Source organism: Muscardinus avellanarius (assembly GCF_963383645.1).
Source record: "Muscardinus avellanarius genome assembly, chromosome: 7".
Lineage (NCBI taxonomy): Eukaryota > Metazoa > Chordata > Mammalia > Rodentia > Gliridae > Muscardinus > Muscardinus avellanarius.
Genome location: NC_137793.1, coordinates 117,712,818 through 117,734,325, shown reverse-complemented (window position 1 = coordinate 117,734,325; position 21,508 = coordinate 117,712,818). Strand labels below are relative to the sequence as shown.

The window sequence follows — 21,508 nt, the reverse complement described above, 5'->3', positions numbered from 1 at the left end:
GCTCTGGGAGCGCTGCTCCTGGACCGGGGCTCCAGCCCGGAGAATCCCTCAGCACAGCACAGCACAGCACAGCACAGCACACCCAGCCCAGTGCCAACATGTATTTATTTATTCCTTGTTTGCTTTCCATGGCAAGTGAAAAAATAATTTAAGCCAGTCATATGTACAGAGGCTTGATGGGTTTTCCCAAGAACTTCCCCAAAGACCTCAGCCCCTCGGGTAGCAAAGAAAGGCTCCCCTTAACATCCCTCGGGTAGCAAAGAAAGGCTCCCCTTAACATCTATACAAAGCTCCACCTATAAAACGGCAGGTGTAAAAAGGTTTCCTTTATTACAAGCATCACATTTTGGGAGCAGGAAGGGAAGGGTGGGGTGCAGGTGGGGCTGCACACACCTGCCCGGGAGGGGTCCCGGCAGCCGTGCCGCTCAGGTGACCTGCAGCGGGGTCTCCAGCATCTCCATGAGGAAGGTGTCGATGGGCGTGTCCCCAATGAGCTTGAAGAAGAAGAGGTGCTCCAGGCACTTGAGGCCGATGGAGCGCAGGGCCGGCAGGCGCAGCAGGAGCTTGGCGAATCTGCAGGGAGGCCGAAGGCACAGTGAGCAGGGAGAGCTGGCCGCTCACACGCCCTGGCTCGCACTCCTGCACGGCGAGCCCTTCGCTGCAGCCCAGCCGGGCTCTTCCCGCCCACTCGCCTCCTGGCCCGGAGCGGAGGCACTTGGCTTGCGTGGCCCAAGCACTTCTCAAAACCCTTTCTTGCCCGTGAAACTCACATGCAATGTTCTCGGTGCTGCTAGAAATCAAGCCTGTCTGCTCTCGGCTTCCGTTGAGAAGCACCGAGACCCCAATCACAGTTTACTGTGGCCCCAAGCCAGAGATGTCTGATCTGAGTGGACTCTTTCTACCGAGTGCCTCGTGACTTCACAGAAAGGTTCTGCGTTGGAATTCCAGTGACCCTTGAAAATGCGCACATTTCCATATCCATGTCACGTGACATTTTAAGAACACGTAGCTCTATGAGAAAACAAAGTGGTCCTGTCTTTAAAAGTAGGAAGCACTCTTCTAAACTGCACGAGTAACGGCCGGTGCGGAGGCCGGCACAGAACCGCAGCCAGGCAAATGGAACGGCTTTTCTGTGAAGTGCGAGGTAAGACGAGCTAAACTCAAAGTCATCCTTTCCTCTGAGAAAGTCCAGGTCTTACCACCTGCCGTCTGCCATGCGCTGTTCTCGGGCCTGGGCTCAGGGCCAAAGGTGCGGGTGCATGGGCGAGTCCCGGGCCTGCGGCCAGCGGGTCCTGCCCTAGAGCACGCTCCCTGACTCAAGAACCTGGCCCCGGGCGTAGTTCTGAGAGTGTCCACGTGGTGGCAGCCCTCGACCACTGAGGACCGGCCTTGCCCTGGAGCATGACCCTTAGCCAGTGTGTTTTTAATTTATTCTTTTTGCTATTTTTTATTTTTATGTGGATCATACTGAAAATGACGTACATTCACACAGGGCTGAGTGCCCCCTCCCCCTCAGTCCCCTCTCCCCCTCCCAACAATGAGAGTCCAGGTTGACTTACGCACATACTCGGATGTCGCTCCTCCATTAACCAACCTCAGCCTTCTTCCTCTCCTACCCTTCCTTTCTAGCTTTGCTGAGATTCCCCTCCATTGACTGGGGTCCCTCTGGAATCCCCAATGCTCCCTAGTTCTGCATCGGCCGCACAGTGGCATGCCTGCTTGGGCCAGGGGGCATCCTGACGCGCCCGCTGCTGGGCGCCCGTGGCACGGGTCAGAACCACTCCATCCAGGCATCCAGGTGTAGCTGGCACCTGCCTGAGCATGGACCCCACCCTGGCGGGCCTTGGGAGGAAGTACCAGGTCCTGGCCGTGGCTTCCAGGAAAGGGAGCCAGTTCCACGTTTCCTGAAGTATATTCACTAGAAGCAGCCTACATGTCAACCGCGACGCCATGACCAAATGTAAAAACACCCACGCTGCAGAGCATCACTAAACCGTTGAAAGAGATCGCTGTACTCCTCGAAATCCACTAAAACCCTAGGACGGCTACGAGAGGACAGACACCCGGCGGCTTAGTTCCACGGTCTGTAAATGTGTGTTGTGCATTTACACGCAAGAGCTCGGGAATGAAAGACCCCAGGATCCGTGTAATGAATTGTCTTACCTGATTTACTTGCACTGGGATTCAGCCCAGGAGCTTTCTACCTCTGAGCCACACCCCCACCCCTTTTATCATTATTCTAAATTTTGAGACAGAGTCTTGCTAAGTTCCTTGAGGCTGGCCTTGAACCTGTGATCTTCCTATCTTACTCTCCCCAGACCCAATTTATTTCTTAAATAGTTTCCTTATTTCCTATCAAAACAGGCATTGCTTTTGTAGGTGGCACGGGGGATGAGTGTTTATTAGTTTTGTTTTTTAAGGATTACAGCAAGACCTAGAGCCAGTTCCAGGAGAAGGACGGGTCTAGGCTGCCTGAGGGCTGGGCAAGCAGCGTCAGCCCCCCTCGGGAGACAAGCTGGGCCCAGCAGCCCACCCCCTTGGACAGGCTCCTTAACGCTCTCCTGTTGCAGGAGGAGAGGAGACCCAGTGGTGCCTAGCACGACTTGTCTCCTCTGGATACAGCCCCAGCCTTTGCAGTGTCGGCCAGGCCACAGGATGAGCTTCTGCCAGGAGAAGGAAGAGGTCGGAACTCCGAGCACTGCTCCCCACGAAGGCAGGGGCTGGTCCTCAGTGCTGACTGCCCACCCGGGCTGATCAGAGCAAGGGACCAGCCCTCCTCTAAACCTGCCGACTTTGAGCAGGTCTGAAATTACAGCCTCGTCACCTACGAGTGCAGAAGGCCCACTGCTCGACACACCAAGGGCCACAACCCCGCACTGGTCCTCTCCTCACTGACCCTGACAAAAGGCCAGCTCAGCCTCTGCGGGCCAGTGACAGAAGTTGCTTATGATCCAGACAATTGCCGGGCACAGTGGCGCACGCTTGTAATCCCAGCTGATTTGGGAGGCTGAGACAGGAGGATCGAGGTTCGTGGACAGCCTCAGTTACTTAGTGAGGCCCTCTGCAACTTAATGAGGCCCTGTTTCAAAATAAAGAATAAAAAAGCTGGGGTTGTAGCTCGGAGGTAGAAAGCCCCTGGGTCCTAACCCCAGTATCGCAAGAAGAAAGGAAAAAAAAAAAGATCCAGACAATCAGCTGAGCGGCTGCCGAATTTCACAGAGGAATAGGAGTCTGCAGCGGGAAGAGGGGCAGGTGACTTGGACCCTAAGGCAAGGCTGTATGTCTTTAAGCCATCTTTCCAGGGCTCGCCAGGATCTGAGGATCCTGCTTTGCTTAGAGTTTGCGGGGAAAGGCGCATGCTTAGCTTGCTTAGGGAGACATTTGCAGAGATTATGACTCAGGAATGGCGGTGCTGCTAGACCCCGCAGGCCACCCTGACGGCCCTGGGGAGAGCAGCCGCGTCCCCACCCGAAGCCTGTGCTTTCTACCCACGTGGCTTCCACAGGAGGCAGACCACAAGAGCAGAAATGCCATCACATCAAACCTGGGTGGAAATCAGACCTGGCCTGGGCCTTGCCGCCAGTGAGGACCAGCCGAGAGCCGGCCAGCACCTCTGCGCCTCATGAGCCCCACTGCTGCTGAAACGGAGATGCTGACTCCTGCAGTGACTCCCGCCCCCCTGAATGCAGTGGTTCCCCTCATCCATGGGATGCGTTCCAAAATTCATACATAGCTACGGTAAAGTTCACTCTAAGTTTGGCACAGTAAGATATTAACAATGATAGCCACAGAGAAAACTATTGCCATGCTGTGTTCTCCTCAAAATTATTTAAAACTTGAAAACTGTTTCTGGAACTTTCTACATGGTGTCTCAGATTGTGGTTGGTCACTGGTGACTGGAACGGCAGGAAGCAGGGATGCAGATGGGGTACAGCCGCGGTCCCCCGGCTGCGGCCTTGGCACGCACTCTCATAGTGACGGAGCAGGCAGGACCCCTCACAGGGGGTAACGCCTGGGCTTGTGTCAGGACATGCACAGCGCTGGAAACTTCTAGACCATGCCTCTGCACTCAGGAGCTCCCCCGCAGAAGCCGAGACGGCTGTGGCTCTCACGACTACCCTCCGGGCCTCTCACCTGCCTGGCTGCTCCGGATACTTCTGCTTGGTGTAGGCCTCCAGGGTGGCGTAGACCTTCTCCCGCAGAGTCTCCACCTCCGAGGGGTTAGACAGACCCTTGGCATCTGGAAAATATACTGGACTGAGCCGCTAACCCTGAAACCCATTCCGCTGCCTGCTGTCTGCCGGCCGCTGCCGAATCTCCCCAGCTCCCAAAACTGCCCGATCTCTCCCAAGCTCTTGGGGTGAAGATTTCAAACTTTATTGATCACTAAAGACCCCAACCACTGGCTCCAAAGAGTCCAGCCATGCTGGAAATATTGCCTGCACTTATTTATGGGGCGCCTCCTGTATGCTGAGCATGGCCTGGACTGGGTGAGCACGAGGGGCCCCAGTGTCCTGCGTCAAGACCTGACCGCGCAGGTCAGGAGACACAGCAGGTGTGGACTGCCACCTAGAGCAGAAGCCCCGTCCTCCTGGACCCACCGCGGCCTCTGACGAAGCTGCCCACTCCCCCTTCCAGCCCTCCCCGGGCCTCCCCCTGCCTGCCTACCGGCAGCCCTGCTCTGCAGCTTTCTCCCCCCAGGCCAGCCTCCCGGCCCCCAGAATCCAATTCTCTTGGGTTCTGCCACCCTTCTTCCCTGGGACCACGCAAAGACGAACTCAGGTCCCTGCGGTGTCTCCCAACACAGCAAAAGGAAACTTGCTTTTCTTGGTTGTTCAAGAAAGCCATATCAAAATAAATAAATAAATAAAACCCAAGATGTATTCCGGGTCTCCTTCACCTCCTGTCTCCAATCCATCCCAGCCTCCCTAGGAACAGCCCAGAGTCGGCCCCTCATGCCCCTCCTCACTCCCCGCGGGCCGCTGCCTGCTCCTCCCCAGCTGCCCAGCCGTGACTGAGTCTGGCCCCACCCGGGCTCCGGCCTGCTCGGCGCTCAGCCGGGCCGCACGGCCTGGGTGGCTGCGTCACCTGGGTTGAAGAGCACGATGGCGCGCAGGCAGCCCAGCTCCGACTTGTCCATCTGCATGTCCTTCATCTTGGACACCAGCTCGGTCAGAACCCTGCGCAGGAGACAAGGCGGTGGCGAGGAGCCGCACGCCGGCGACACCACTGCCAACATGTGGAGTGCGGCGGCGCCTTCTCCAGACCACGCTCAGGCCTGGGCACCGAGCAGGACACGCGTGCTCGGCCCCATCTCGAGCCCACCCTCTAAGTGAAGAAACAGACACAGAGCACACACCGCAGTGAGCCCCGCGGAGCGGGCCAAGCCCGGCAGGGCTGGGGAGGCGCCCAGACTTGGACTAGAAACCAAGGCCAGGGCTGTGGACGGGCCAGCAGCCGGCAGGGGGCGCCCGGCACTCCAGAGCCACCTGCCGCTCACACGGGAAGGGAAAGGCAGGGTACTGGGGCCATCCTGGTGGACACGCATGCGCGGATATGACGGGGTGGGAGAGAGTCTGGGCTCCGGCCGGGACAGAGACTGTGTGCAGCCTAGCCCTTCTTCACCTCTGCCCTCTGCCCTCTGCCCTCTTGCCCCAATTCACTAATTTACTTCTTTCCTGTAGCACCATTCAAGGCACTGACTGAGCCTCTGAGGGACGCGGCCTCCTGACTGGGAGGTCTGCTGCTGCTCCCAGCCTCCCCAGAGGACCCCGGCCGGCTTGTCTGGCCTCCTGGGCACAGGGCCTGGCCCCTCTCCACCGCTGGCCCCTAGATCACTCAGCCCACCCCCACCCCCTGACAGCAAGGATCCAGCCTCTCCTTTAGGAACCCATAGTGCTCGCGGGCTCTTGCCTCTGCCCAGCAACTCTGCTGGCTTCGTGTGTGTGTGTGTGTGTGTGTGTGTGTGTGTGTGTGTGTGTGGTAATGGGGTGGAACCCAGGGGCTTTTCTACCTCCAGGCTACACTCCCAGACCTATTTTATACTTTATTTGGAAACAGGGTCTCACTAAGTTGCTGAGAGCCTCACTAAGTAGCTGAGGCTGGCTTCGAACCTGTGCGATCCTCCTGTCTCAGCCTCCCAAGCGTGGGGATTACAAGCGTGCCCACCACGCCAGGCTTCCCTCTGCTGGCTTCTGACTGGCTCCATTTAAAATTATATGTGTGTGTGTGTAATTATATATTATAAAATATACTTTTATTCTTTTATTGGTGCACTGTAGTCTCACATCATATTGTAATTCAGGATGCGAGGGACACACATGCACACAGACTTGGTGAGCGTCCCTGGCCCCTCCCCCTCCCTCCCTTCCCTCTCTGGGATGCTGAGGTTGGCCTTGGTAACTTCACATACGTGTACGACATCAGCAGAAGTATGTCCTTCATTCTCCCTCCCCACCTCCCCCAGACCCCTCCATCGCCCCGCCGGGCCCTCGTCTAAAGTCCCTCTCACATCCCTAGCTTCACATGTATCAATATAATATTCTGATTTTAATCCCTTTGGAAAGCCGGGCGTGGTGGCGTAAGCTTATAATCCCAGTTCTTGGGAGGCTGAGACAGGAGGATCGCACAGGTTCGAAGCCAGCCTCAGCTACTTAGTGAGGCTCTCAGCAACTTAGTGAGACCCTGTTTCCAAATAAAATATAAAATAGGTCTGGGAGGATAGCCTGGAGGTAAAAGGCCCCTGGATTTCATCCCAGCACCACATCATCATCATCATCACCATCATCATCATCATCATCATCATCATCACCATCCCTTTGGAAAGATACCCAACTGGCTCCATTTTATCATAATCTCAGCCTTTCTTTTTTTCTCTTTGAGGGGTGCTGGGAAACAAACCCAGAGACATTCTACCTTCAAGCCACACCCCCAGGCCTATCTTTCTTTCCTTCTTTCTTTCTTTCTTTCTTTCTTTCCTTATTTATTTATTTATTTATTTATTTATTTATTTATTTTCTGCCCTAGTAGGGATGAAAGCCAGGTGCATTCTGCCTCCGAGCTATACTCCCAGCCCTATTCTTTTTGTCTTTTTATTTTTTTGAAACAGGGTCTCACTGAGTTGCAAAGGCCCCCACTAAGTAGCTGAGGCTGTCTGCAAACCTCCATCCTCCGGTCTCAGCCTCCTATTTTATTTTTTACTTAGAAACAGGTCTCAACAAGTTTCTGAGAGACTTGCTAAGTTGCTGAAGTCTCTTCAAACCTTTGATCCTCCTGTTTAAATCCTCCTACATACTGGGATTACAAGTATGCGCCATCACTCCCAGCTTGAACCTTTCTTTGAATCCCTTTCTCCTGTCCCAGGTTTATATTTCCATGTGTTTGAGGGTCTCTACATAATCATGTGCACCTGTTTGGGCTGCATATCTCGTTTCCCAGCCCTGCACACACGCTCACAGGTGTGAACACACACAAAGGCAAACAGAGACAGACACCTGTCAAAGATGGAGCCAACACCGGCGCTGTGTGCGCTGCTGCGGTGGACGTGGAGCCCGGTGGCCAGGAGGATGCCATCCTGCACGGACACGGAGCGGTGGGAGAAGGAGGCGATCAGCAGCTCGTTCCACCCTGCGAGGAATTCCACACGGAGTCTTGAGGGGCCAGCACCCGCCCACCTCGCAGACCAGCACCCCGTGCGCCCGTTATCGCCCCACAGGAAAAAGCAGAATTGGAGATGGAGGGCGGTTCCAGCCTTGAAGTCCATCGGGTATGAACCCGGGCAGCCATCGCTGCTTCCTTACCCCATCTGTGAAATGTGGGTGTATCCACTTGCCAGTGTCAGCACAAATAATGAGACCCTGCTTCCATTTATCCCCAGTAAAAATGACTCGAGCCCTTGAGAATTAAAAGCAAATTCTAAAACCACAATGATGTTTGCATGGGAAAAGAGTCCCACTCCACCACTAGCAGTGTTTCTTTGGGGACTGGGAGTTCTGGGGGAAGGCCATTCACATCTAAGACTCTACAAGTAGTGTAGAACAGCCCTGCGGAGGGCGGCCTCGTGGTCGACGGGCTACAACGTTCTCCGCATCTGGTATGAGCTGCAGCCTCGCTGAACTGCTTATTTTAGGCTCCCAAGAATAATTACAGCCAGGCGTGGCGGCGCACGCATATAATCCCAGTCCTTGGGAGGCTGAGACAGGAGGATGGGAGGACTGCGGCCAGCCTCAGCTACTTGGTGAGGCCCTCCGCAACTCAGTGAGACCCTGATTAAAAATAAAGAATACAAAACAGGGCTGAGAGTGTAGGTCAAAGGCAGAATGCTCCTGGGTTCAATCCTCAAAACCGCAAAAAAAGAAAAAAATAGTAATTTCAAAATGGCAGTCCAAGGATCGTCCCAAGGAAAAAGGAGGCCAGACGTGCTTTACCTGCCCGAAGCAGAATGACCTGGTCCTCCAGGGCGAGGTCGGAGAAGTGGGGGATGCGCTTGGCCCACTCGACCAGGGTGAAAAGCTGCTTGTCAGCCGCGTGGCATATGTTGGTGACAGGGTCATTTGTCTAAAACAGACAAGAAAGAGATAAAGCACCGTGAGAGACAGGCCCCGCACTGAGACTCCAGCACACACCCCCCGCGTCTCCCACGTACCGAGTTCTCCATGCTCAGGTCCCCGTAGGATTCCGTCTTTGGCTCCACGGCAAGCTCGGCCTCTAGAATCCTCTCCACCGGCATGTCCTCGTGGCCACCGCCCACACGCTCGGCCTCGCTCTCCGCTCGCTCCCGGCTCCTCTGTCTTTCTTCCTGCACAGCTGATAGGCAGCAAGACCACAGGGGTTGCAGAAACGCCGGACCGAGTGCAGGACACCAGGTACCTGCCTGAGCCTCAGTTTCCCCACACATAAGGCAGGGGTCGTCCCGAGCCTGAGCCAGGGATGTTGTGATGCCGACGGATGGCACAGGAAAGCAGAGCCTCCCGTTGGGACCGGCGCGGAGCTGGGGTCCTGGCCCACGTGCTTGCCCACACGTATGGAAGCCCCGCTGCGTCTGCAAAGCTGTACCCGACTCCGATTCTACCCTCTCTCCAAGGAGCCCCACGCAGGCCCTGCACCTTCCTCTACCCGCCGCCTGACTGGCTCCCGCACACGCCACAGTTAAGCAGAGAGGGGGCGCTGTGGAACTCCCTCTGTGAGATGGTGTGCGGCGCCCGCCTGGCACTCACGTGCACTGGGTCTGCCCTCGCTTGCAGCAGCCTGAGCAAGAGGTCACCTGATGTGACTTGGGGAGCGGAGGGGGAGGCCGCCGCGTGGCCGAGCCGAAGGCGGGGTGGGCGCAGAGGCAAAGGCATGGGCGGGGGCATTTCAGCCTCCCCCAGACAGCTTTCCTGGAGGCCGGCTCTGTAGGTCAGGGTATAAGGCAGGCCCCCCCAGTGCCCCCCTTCTCTCTTTAGTAACAAGGTCTCTGCTGGCTGAGCATCCATCGCCAGAAAGCTGCCGCCTCCGCCTCATTCCAGCTGTGATAGCAGAATTCGACGTTGGCACACTCTCCATCCCCAGAGCGGAGCAGATGCCGCTGTGAAGCAGGCCCCAAGCGCAGCCACCAAGCGGGCTCCGTCCTCTGCCGCCCCAACGCAGGCCACTTGCAGAAGCGCTGACTGCTGAGGGTGGGGAGCCACGCGGGCCATGGGATGGGTGGGTGCTGGACACCGAGGTCGCCATGGGCAGTTCGGCCAGGGAGGGTGTGACGAGGGACAGCACCGCACTCGAAAGGGTAAAGGCTGAAAGGCCGGGCAGAGGAAGAGGGAGTGGAGAGGACGGAGGAACAAACGTGTGTCCCTCACTCAAAGAACTCTTCAAAACGTGGCCTTGCCACCTCCTGGCCATGGTACTTAGCCTACAGCACCTGCCTGCTGATCTATAGAGCAGGGCGGAGAGCATTAGTTAACATGGTTTTGTCAGGATTCGCCAAATAATTGCAAACCGTTCAAGAACATATGGATCCCCTCTCTCCCGTGGCCGCACTTCAGCCTGGGCTTCTCTCGGGTCCTCTCACCCCTGCCGCCCTGGCCCGATCCTGGCTCCTCGTCCCCTTCCCTGGTTTTCGCCCTCCACCCACCGGGACGACTATGCAGTGTATTCTCCCATCGCTGGATTTGCTGGCTAAGGTTAAACACTTTTTGTTTGTTTTAACCACATGTGTGTGATACTGGAAACTGAACCCAGGGGCATTCTATCTCCAAGCTACACCCCAGCCCTATTTTATTTTATCTTGAAACGAGGTCTCACTAGGTTGGTAAGAGTCTCACTACTGGCTGAGGCTGGCTTTGGCCTTGGCCCTGCTCCTCCTGACTCAGCCTCCCAAGTGCTGGGATTACAAGTGTGCACCACCACGCCCAGCTTAGTTGTTTTGTTTTTTAAGTAAGCTAGTGGGCTTTTATTTGTCTTGACTTTAAAAGTAGACAGGGTTGGCCTCAACTTGTGGTCAGTTTCTTCTCCAGACTTGTAATATGCAAGAGAAACAACTTTAAGTTTCAAAGAAACAAGCAGAGTCTAATTCTGGTTTTGCCAGGACCAGGAGGCGCATCCACCCCGGAGTCTTAGAGGAGGAGCCCCCGCCTGCTCTGCGGGGATGACTTGAGATGGCACATTCTGGGCAGCTGGGGCTCCGTGCTTGTGAGCAGTCCCTGGACACCGGGCAGTCTAACACCGCCCCAGACTCCTGCCGCACAGCGGATCTGCCCCGCCAGCCGCCAGCGTGCTCCTACCTGGATTTCTAGCCCTGCAGAGCCAGAACGCATGGTGCTCTTTCTGTGTCAAGCTTTCTCTAGATCCCATTTTACCAAGTGCTGACGATAAGCTCAGCGTAGTAAGAGCACTGAGCAGCTGAGGCGCATGTCTGGCGCCAAGAGCTAGGGCGAGGTGGAGCCCTCACGGCCAGCTACAGGCACGCCACCGCTGCCCACGGCTGGCTCTAGGGGTGACCCATCCTCAGATCTGGAAGACGCACACAGATGACTAGAAGTCAAGGAAGCCACGTGTCTAGGATTCCCAAGGTGGCCTGGGCGCTCAAGGGCCGTCCCGCCAACTCTCATTTGCTGTTGAGCCTGGGCTCACCCCTCCCTCCTCTGAACCTCTGTTTATTCTTGCAGAAAACAGACCCCTCTCTCTCTCTCCCTCTCTCTCTCTCCCCCCCCCCACCCGTGGTGCTGGGTATTGAACCCAGGGGCATTCTGCCTCCAAGTTCCACCCCAACAAATAAATGAATAAATGAATGAATAAATAAATAAATAAATAAATTCCTGTTAAAAAACGAATTGCTAAATCAGGTCCTTGGGCCCACCAGGCCCCGTGTGTGCTCTGAGAGGCTCCTCTGTGTCAACCTATATTACAAACCAGAGCCGTCTCCAGGCGCGCCCACCTCCAAGAGCTCTGCCATCCGCCTCCCTCCAGCCCTTCATTCAGCACACACTGTGTGGGCCTGGAGTGCTCGGCACTGGTGACACAGCAGTTAAAAAACGAAGAACCCCTGCCTTCTGGCCCAGGTGTGACTGCTGTGGGCAAGGGACCAGAACGGGGCCTCTAGGCCCCAGGGCAAGGTGCCAGCTGGGGGGACGGGTGGGAGAGGGAGGCACTCCGTGCGACACAGAGGAGCCTCTCAGCGCACACGGGGCCTGGTGGGTCCAAGGACCTGAAAGAGGCCGGAGGCTGGGGGCATCCAGTCCTAAGGAGCATCTGCCTCCCTGCTCAGTGAGAGGGCCGGGGAGGAGCTGGCGGGGGCTTCCCTGGCCACTGGTCTCCTGTGCAAAGCTCGCTCTGGGTGATCCACTGAGTGGGGACCACGGGATCCAGAGATGGAAGCGGGCGATCCGGGAGGACTCTTCCCAGCTTGCCACAACTAGTGGCTTGGGCCAGGGTGGCGGTAGTGAAGGTGTGAGGCACGGACAGACGGTTCTGGACACGCTTTGAATGAAAGACAAGATTCCCTCGCCCAGGGCACGAGTTGAGAAGAGGTGGGGAAGCGGAGGCTTTGTGTTCAGAGTGATTGAGAGCCATTTTTTGAGATGGGGAAGACCCTGTGTTGAGTAGATGGGGCGGGGGATTAGAGCTCGGCTCGGGTCTGTGGGTCGCCAGGTTCCCGTCAGAAGTTGGAACAAGGCCATCTCTCCTGCCCAGCCTGGTGAGGAAGCAGGCCTGAGGGGGCCGCCCAGCTCCACCCACCGCCCAGCCGGGGCCCTTGGAGACCACACGCGCCTCTCTGGGCCACTTCCTGCTCTGTGAGATGGTCCGGCGATTAGGTGACTCGGGGCCACCTCTCTCCACGTTTCTGTGGGTGGCCGCTCCTAGCATGGCGCACACCAGTGTTCTCCACTCCGCTGCCCAACAGCCCTGTCTATAGGAGCTGCTGGGGCTGGTGCCACCCGCCACCCGCCACCCCACCCGCCACCCGCCACCCGCCACCCCACCCGCCACCCGCCACCCGCCACCCGCCACCCCACCCGCCACCCGCCACCCGCCGTGCTCCTGTCTTCAGGGAGGGCAGCGCTTCCTCACTTGGAACCTGATTAAGATTCTCCACCAACACCACACGGCTGCACGTGTCCTCTGGGTAATAACTGCCCACTTCAATTCATTTGCGTTACTTAACGGAATGACTTTTCAGTCTTTTAAGGGAACCAAAAGAATCACGTTTAGATTTGTTTCCCTCCGACAAGAACCCTCACCATAGATTAAAGTGCACGATGGCGGCCTCACTGAGAGGGCCAGGTTTGTCAGACCCGGGAATGCCCGCGACCTCCAAGACCACGGGATGCGCCCACATGGAAGGGTGTGCAGCCAACAGAGGCTGCCGAAGCTCAGAGCGCGCCCTCACACCTCCGTTTGCCCAGAGCCAGGCCTGGGAAGGCAAAGGCGGCCCCACCTCAAGGTCTAGTCGGCAGAGCACCGCGCAAGGGTCGGCAACCTCGGCTCTGAGACTGGCTGCTCGGGATGGGAAAGGCAAGGTCCAGCCCGGGATGTGGGCTTGAGGAGGGAGGCGCCTGCGCCCTCTGGATCCTGGAGATGCACCGAAGGCGAGGCCCCCAGCCTCCAGCCAGGCCCTGCCCCTCGGCCGCCTGGCTCTCCTCGGGCCCCTGCCTCCCTGTCTGTCTCCGGCTGCTCCCGGGCAGGACGGCCTCACCTTCCCGCTTCATGCCCATGACCAGGCACTTCTGGTAGCGGCAGTACTGGCAGCGGTTGCGCTGGCGCTTGTCGATGAGGCAGTCCTTGTTGTCCCGGCACGTGTAGACGAGGTCCTTCCTGATGGTTCTCTTGAAGAACCCCTTGCAGCCCTCGCAGCTGTACACCCCGTAGTGCTTTCCTGGGAGCAAAAGACCAACACGCCATGGGTTATGGGTTCGCTGGACCGCTCTCCGCCCCGGAGCAGCACATCACCTGGGCGCCAGTGCCAAAAGCCAAGGGCAGCAAGCAGAGAATGTGGGCCCTGCCGTGGGGCCCAGATAGACGGCAAACACGTCTCTCCTGGCGTCCTCCTTCCTCTCTACTTCCAGAGCCCGTTAGAACACACCTGACCTAAGGCTTTATTTACAGTTATTTTATGAGGCCAACCCTTAGATTTGGTTAAGCAAGTCCTGCTCGGCTTGAGATTTTAGTGTCCCTAAAAAACAAAAAGATGTTGATTTGCCATGCATTAGCTAGCAGGAGAGAACCGCTGCTTTACTAAGATTTCTCCAAAACTGAGGCCCAAGGTCTTGGGAAGCCATTTGAAAAGGTTAACCTTAGCTGGGCTGGGGGCACACACTTGTGATCCCAGCATTCAGGAGGCTGAGACAGGAGGATCAGAGTTCACGAACAGCCTCAGCTACTTAGTGAGGCCTTTGCAACTCAGTGAGACCCTGTTTCAAAATAAAGAATAAAAAATGGGGCTGGAGACATAAATCAAAGGTAGAATTCCCCTGAGTTCTATCCCCCAGTATGCAAAAAAAAAGTCAATCTTTATCATAAACTGTGAATAGAATCTTGAGTTAGCAATTCTTTTTTTAACAGGACTTTATTTATTTATTCATTTATTTTTTGTACTGGGGGTTGAAGCCATGGCCATTCTACCACTAATATTCATTCTCAGCCCTATTCTATTTTTTATTTTTAAACAGGGTCTCAGGGCCTTGCAATCCTCCCATCTCAGCCTCCCAAGCACGAGTGTGCACCACCACACTTGAGATTTTGTGTTTTTGTTTTGGGGGAGTTTGTTTATTTGTTTTTGGCAGTAAGGATTGAGCCAAGGGGTATTCTACCTCCAAGCTACATCCTCGGCCCTTTTTTAAAATTTTTATTTTGAAACAGGGTCTGCCTAGGTTGCTGAGAGTCCCGCTAAGCCTTAAGCCTGTGATCCTCCTGTCTCGGCCTCCCAGGTACTGAGATGACAGTGTACACCAGTGCTCCTGGCTCTGAGTTATCAGTTTGTAGGTGCTATTGCCTACTGCTGGAATAAACTGGCATAGGATCTTCATAACATAACATGGCACCCAATCTTGAGATGCAACAGAAAGATCTGAAAGAAGGTGATTTTGTGTGTTCCCGAGTAATCTGTGGCGTGTGTCCCTGCCTGACACCTGCCACGCCATGGCAGTAATGGCTCCTTTGTGCCATGAGGGACACCATGCCCATCCCACACGGGACCACGAAGCCGCCACCACACTCTCTCTGTGCAGAAGTGTGCAGAAGCCTTCTCAATACCAGGCACCAGGCAGTGGTGGGACTTGAAAACACACAAAGATCACTCAGAACACTCTCAGCTCTGATCCTTGAATACAATGTGCCGCCATTTTGCTACAGACCCATGACTTTCTAGTTTGTTTTAGTTAGGTTGATATTAAAATGAGCTGAAACTGGGCGTGGTGTCGCACTCCTGTAATCCCAGTACTTGGGAGGCTGTGACAGGAGGATCACAGGTTCATGGCCAGCCTCAGGAACTTAGCGAGGCCCTGGTTCAAAATAAAAAATAAAACAGGGCTGAGGAGTGTAGGTCAGAGGGAGAATGCCCCTGGGGCCCATCCCCAGTTCCACGAAATGAATGGTTAAATGAAAGAAGAGTGAATGAGTCGAAGGCCCTGAGAACTGGGCAGTGTGAACCTCTGCAGCCCAGAGCTCACATCTCTGAGGACGCCACCTAGGGTGGCACGGTGGCGAGGTGGGCTGACGGATGCGCAGACAGCCGGGGCCCCTCAGCTGAGCACGCCTGGATTCACAGCAATGGCAGGTGCAGGGTTTCATCCTAAGGCTCCCAACTCTGAATGATTCATCTTTGAGAATCATGGAACCAACCCCAAAACGATGGCACAGTCATTTCGAGGCTTCACAAGCCAGGGAAGAACCTGGCAGGCCTTCAACCGACACCACCTAGGCAGAGGAAGCACTTGGTGGGCCATGGCCGGCACACGGCGTGGGCGGCCAAGCCCGTGTGATCTGGAACTGAATTTTGCAGGAGTTCCAGGCCTTGGAACTCCCAACGGAGCAGCCTCTGCAGTCGCTTTGGGGGTGGGAGGATGAGGGAACGATCGCAGCCACTGTGGGCAGCTGTAGAAAGAAAGGAAGCTTCCTCATCGCCTCACCCTCCAAATGCTCAAATCAGAGTGGAATGTACTCAAAATGGGTAGGGAGGGACGTGGGGCGGAAGGACGGAAGGAAAGGAGAGAGGCCGGAAAGAGGATAAAAGCAAAAACTGAAGAGGATAAAAGAAGATAAACTACTGAAAATATGTATTTTGTGCCTATAGGAACATGTTAAAAATCTAGAACACTGTAGATGGAAATACGCTGAAATAATAAAGGGCTTATTTTTGTGGGGATATTATGGGTAATTTTGTACCTTAACTTGTACTTTTCCAATTCTTCCAAATTATGCCCATTGGAATGTGTTTTCATAATCATTTATTTGGGTGTTTTATGATGTTAAAAGTGGCTTTCAAAAACTTAAGGAAGCTGGGTACGGTGGTGCACACCTGTAATCCTAGTACTTGGGAGTCTGAGACAGGAAGATGGCAAATTCCAGACCAGCCTCAGCAAGACAATAGGACTGGGAGTGTAGCTTAGAAGTAGAATGCTTCTAGGTTCAATCCCCAGGACAGAAGAAGGAGGAGGAGGAGGAGGAGGGAGGAGGAGGAGGAGGAGACTCAGCATGAAGCAGCAGCCTAGGTGTTCATCAACAGATGAATAGATTACAAAATTATGGGATATACACACAGTGGAAAATAAAGAATATTTTCAGCAATAAAGAGAAACAAAATCATGTCGTTTGCAGGAAAGTGAGTGGACCTGGAAACGGCTATGCTAAGTGAGGTCAGCCAGTCAAAGGAGAGCGAATGGCCATATGCTTTCTCTCATACGCAGAAGGAGCAGCTGGGGCACCAGAGGGCCTTAGGTAATGGAGGAGACACTCCAGCGAACCAGGGAGCGGGGTGAGGGGCAGAGGGGGAGACCAGCGGAGGAAGGATGCCCATCCATATTATATGCACGTATGAGAACACCGCAGTCAAGCTCAGACCTGTGTGGGGAAGGGGATGGGGAGGGAGCCGGGGGAAGCCGCCAAGCGCTGTGTGCACGTGTGTCCCCCTCACTATCAACTGCATTATGATGTGGGGCTACAATGCACCTATTTAAGTATTAAAGACCGAGCAAGGGACATCTGAGCATCATGACAGGTTCACTATGCCAGACACCCCTGCAATAGTGTCACCCACAGGGACTTCCGAAACACCTCCTGCAACCTAACCCTCAAAGCTGAGAGCCATACTTCAGATTCACCGGGACTGCAGGCTGTGAGCCCAGTGGTGGAAGAAGCTGGGGCCGGGCCCAGCTGGACCAGCCCAAGAGCATTTTTCTTTCACTGGGTGCAAAGTATCCAGGAGGGCGACGGGCAAAGGCCTCCTCGGGGCCCTGCCCCAGCCCCCCGAGGGCTGCTGCTCCGTGTACCTGAGGATCTGTCCCCGCAGATGGCACAGATGTGCTTCACCAGGGACCCCGGGCTGGTGGACGGGTAGTTCATGTTCCCAAGCCCGGGGAGCCCCGGTAAGGGCTTGATGTCCTCCGAGCTGCCCACGCTGCTCACCACATTTAGCTGCAAGAGAAAAAGACACGTAAGTGCAGCCAGAGTAGAGCCAACCCAAGGAGCGCACGCTTCAGAAGAGGCGAGTTCTGTTCCAGGAAGTTCCCAGGCCCAGCGTCTCGGAAGCTGCCTCTGGTGACTTAAGGCAGGGAAGGGGCAAGGCCACGTCTGGAAGCTAACACCTGCCCTGACCTCCCACTGCAGCTCTGTAGCCTCTGCTTGGGTTCTTTTCACTCGGGTGTTTGGCCTAAGCTAGAAATCCACGCTGTGCATTTCAAACTTTTTTCAGCTCCTGGGCACTGGTTCAGCAGTGTCTGAGAGCAGGTACAGCCCTCAGCAAGAGACTTGGGACTCCTATAGAGGCAAGCAGGAATGCAAATCCATTCACTGGCCAATCAACAAACACTCCCTGATGCTTGCAATTCCAGTTCACGTACCAGGTACAAAGATAAGTAGAAATGCACACTCGGAAGGGGTTCCCAGAAAAGTGGAAGAGGGCAGTGCGGAGTCGTCTCTGGAGCCGATGTCCCTGTGCTCAAAGCCTTTAGCAGGCAGCACCAAACTGCGGCAGAAGGCCCCAGACTGGGTTCCTGAACTAGCTCATAGCTGACGGATTGTCTTCCTGGGAAAGCATGAAATCCACAGGCCAGAGACGGTCTGCTGGCTCCTGGGCCTGGGGCTGGCAGATCTGGAGGGCTGAATGAGCGTCGCCAGCCCCGGCCCCAGCCGCACACCTCACCAGAGCTCACAGGAGCCCCTGCCCCATACCCCTGTGCATGGAAGTGACCGAGAAGCTGCCGCTCAGGGCTTTGTGCCCGCCAGAGAGATGGAGTTGGAGAAATGGGAAACAGTCGTCTGATCAGAAGATCTGGGTGCGGTGGGGACAGCACCACATTCTAGGCACTGTGAAGGGAGGCGCAAAACCCAGTCTGTCTCTCGGGCCCCAAAAGTAGACGATCCCTCTGAGGTGTCAATACAGGCAGGTGCAAAACAGGCGGGCCGCGCCCCTGCGCGGGAAGGATTGCGGTGCAGACACAAAGGCGGGGCCTGCTGTTCTCTAGCTGAACCACAGGAAGGAGAGCCTTCTCTGCTCAGGGCCTGGACGGAAGGAAGGGCCAATAAAACACAAACTGCAACAGGACCCCAGCTAGAGTCCTTCTAAGTTCACTGGCTTTTCAGATACTCACTGGTAGAGGAGGTGGACAGAGGTTCTGGGTTAATGCGGGGAGGATACAGAAAAGGAAAACTCAGCCTCCAGGGCCCTGCTTCGATATCAGTGTCACTGGGAATTTTCAAAACACTAATTTGTCTAATGGACAGAAACACCAATGGCAATGATGGGTGAGTGACCCTCCCCTTCGCACAAGGCCAGGACAGACAGCTGGGACCTGCGGGCAGGGTTCTCTGTTTGACGTAGAGCAGTGGATCTCCACCCTGGCGCGCTGGAGACTCGGAGAAGCTGCCAGGGCCCCACCTGAAGACCCTGATTCAGGGCCCGGAGGAGGGGCCTTGGTCCGCCTTCCTCCCAGCTCACCAGCTCTACTGTGCAGCCACTGTTAAGAACCACCTGTGTCCCTGAGCATGGTGGCGCACGCCTGTAATCCTACTACTTGGGAGGGTCGCAGGTTCACAACCAGCCTCAGCTACTTAGTGAGGCCCTCTGCAACTTAGTGAGACCCTGTTTCAAAATAAAGAATTAAAAAAATAGGACTGGTAGCTGGTGTAGTGGAGTACACTTGTAATCCCACATTTGGGAAGCTGACATGGGATGATCTGGGTTCACAGACAGCCTCAGCTACTTCAGTGAGACCTTGTTTCAACAAAATATAGGGCAGGGGGTGTAGCTCAGAGATGGAATGTCCCTGGGTTTTATCCCCAGTACCCCCCCCCAAAAATAGGGCTGAGGGAGAATGTCCTTGGGTTCCATCACCAGTACTGCAAAAGAAAGAAAGAAAGAAAGAAAGAAAGAAAGAAAGAAAGAAAGAAAGAAAGAAAGAAAAGAGAAGAAAAGAAAAAAAGAACCTGGTGTGGTTCTGCCAATGTGAATTCAGGGCATCGACTTTTCCTGAGTACTAAGAAAATAGACATTTGCACTAGAAGCTTCACAAGTGGAGCAAACAGGTCAGAAGCCTCTGGCCCACCACGGCTCCATCCCAGGGTCTCAGATGGACAATAAGCTCATGGGAACAAGGAGGAGGTTGCCATCACCCCAGAGGACTCTGCCTGCTCCCCTCCCACCCCATCTCCCGCAGGGCAGGGCCCACCCTGTGCTGCCTGCAGTGCTGACCACAGAAGAATGAGGACTTGCTCCACCAGCCAGGGAACCTCACCCGCGCTGCGCGACTCCTTCAGGCCTCGCGACAGCCCTGCGAGTTCTCCCTGCATCTCAGACGAGGACATGATGGAGCCTTGATGGGGTGTACTCCTTTGCTCATGAAGAAATACCATGTAGATGCAGGGAGGAAGGAGAGGCAGGCACTGGCCAGGGACGCTCACCAGTGGTGCTTTAGGAAGAGGAAAATGCATCCCGCTGAGACCGAAGGCTTCCTGCAGGAGGCAGCATTTGAGCCTTCCAAATGGGTCGGGTTTGGATGGGCCAAGTGTGTGCAAAGGCAAAGCCGGGAGGGAGCCCAGGCAGGTGCGGAGCAGGTACGCCCACAGAGGCGGGTGGCGGGGCTGAGAGCTGGGTCGTGATGTCTGCGAGGGGGCCCTGCTGGCGAGGGGGTCTCCTCAGGAGGCAGTAAGGAGGGGTGCTGCCCTTGAGTCTGTCTCAGGGAGGGCACAAGGCCGCAGCAGGCAGGGCGAGGAGACCTGGGCTTCCCCGCCCAGGGGCTGGGCTCATGGGTGTACTGTGGGTCCCAGGCCATGGCCCCACCTTCTCAACCCTGCTATGGCTGTTTGAGTCCTCAGTCCTCACTGCCAGGCAGCTCCCACCCCAGCGCCTGGGCCAGGACCCCTGAGAGAGAGACTTGCTTCAGGGCGCACAGCAGCCCCTCCCCAGCCCCTGTACGTGGGTCAAGATGGCATGGGGATGGAGTGGATGGGACGGGGCATTGACGGCCCTCCGGCTCTGGCTGGCTTGGGATTCGTGTGGGCTCCGAGCAATGGCAGGCGTGGTGGCAGGTGACTGCCAGATACAAACCATCAGCTGCCAGCCCCAGCTCCGTGAAGCCGGCACGGAAGCAGGGCTGCACCAGGTGGTCTGGCCTGCCGCTCCAAGCAGACGGCCCTCTGAGAAGAAGATGGAAATACGCCGGCTTGGCTTCCCTTCTCTGGGTGGGCACCCGCCTCCAGGCCCCCCAGGCTTCCGGCCACCTCTGCAGACATCACAGAAATCAGGTTTCATGTTGCTGAGCCGTCTCCCGCCCAAAAAATTCCACCAAGGGCCAGGCTGCAGCGGGCACCCTGCTCCAGGTGGAGCCCCGTCGCAGCACCCTTGAGTATTCCTTGGGTCCTGCCATGAGCAGTGGTGGGCGTGGGCCTCGGCCCGGGCCTGGTCTGAACCTTCCTCACTCGACCTGGCCCTTCACTTCACAGAGATTAGATCGATGGTGTTCACATCTGGAATGTGTGTGTGTCCATGTGTGCCTGTAGGTGTCCATGTGTGTCTGGGAAGCAGGGAAGTTAATGCCACATCTCTCTACCTGGCTCAACCAAATCTATCTTTCTTCTCTCTCTCTCTCTCTCTCTCTCTCTCTCTCTCTCTCTCTCTCTCTTCTTTTTGGTGGTACTGGGGTTCCTGGAAGCCCTTCTACCTCTGGGCTACACTCCCAGACCCATTTTGTAAACAGGGTCTCTTAACCAGTGATGCTGGCTTCGAACCTGCGCAATCCTCCTGTCTCCACCTCCCAAGCGCAAGGATTACAAGCGTGCACTACCACGCCCGGTTCACCCCCCCCATCTCTTTTCTTTAACACATCTATTCCACTTCCAAATGTTTCCATTTGAAGAATGGCTTAACTTTTCAAAGAAATAATTATCAGATTAGATGATCCTTCAGGTCTATTCCAGCTCTCATATTAGCAATTTCTACCCTTTAGGTGTTTGCTATATAAATGCAAACAGTTTGGAGAGGATAATGATTCAGTTATTGGTAAATAATCTAAGCAGAAATGAGCAGGGACGCCCGCTCAGGCAGCGAGGCTGGAGGGGAGGAAGAGGTGGTGAGCGGGTCCCAGACACTCGAAAGAACTTTTCAGAGTCCAGCCAGCAAGTAGCACACTGATGTGTGTCACACACACACACACACACACACACACACACACACACACACAACTGTAGCCTAGATCACTTTATCTAACACGTAACTATCTTCCCAATTATATATTTGGTGTTTTTGGAAATTGCTTGCCCCACTCAGATGCTCCTGGGGCAGACACTGTCCTACCTATTTTGCTTATCTCCACGTTTGGTGCTG

General features: G+C 55.4%; 1 protein-coding gene across 1 annotated transcript in view; it reads right to left on the bottom strand.

Moving 5' to 3' along the window:
* Window positions 1-425: 425 nt before the first annotated feature.
* Window positions 426-21,508, bottom strand: part of RXRG (retinoid X receptor gamma) — a gene marked incomplete at both ends in the record, with an annotated part of 37,565 nt that continues 16,482 nt past the window's right edge. Inside the window, 8 exons of the mRNA XM_080698617.1 lie at window positions 426-573; window positions 4,135-4,240; window positions 5,089-5,180; window positions 7,494-7,626; window positions 8,427-8,556; window positions 8,645-8,805; window positions 13,169-13,348; window positions 16,959-17,103. Coding sequence (XP_080554743.1) covers window positions 426-573; window positions 4,135-4,240; window positions 5,089-5,180; window positions 7,494-7,626; window positions 8,427-8,556; window positions 8,645-8,805; window positions 13,169-13,348; window positions 16,959-17,103 — 1,095 coding nt within the window. The remainder of the gene's footprint in view (window positions 574-4,134; window positions 4,241-5,088; window positions 5,181-7,493; window positions 7,627-8,426; window positions 8,557-8,644; window positions 8,806-13,168; window positions 13,349-16,958; window positions 17,104-21,508) is intronic.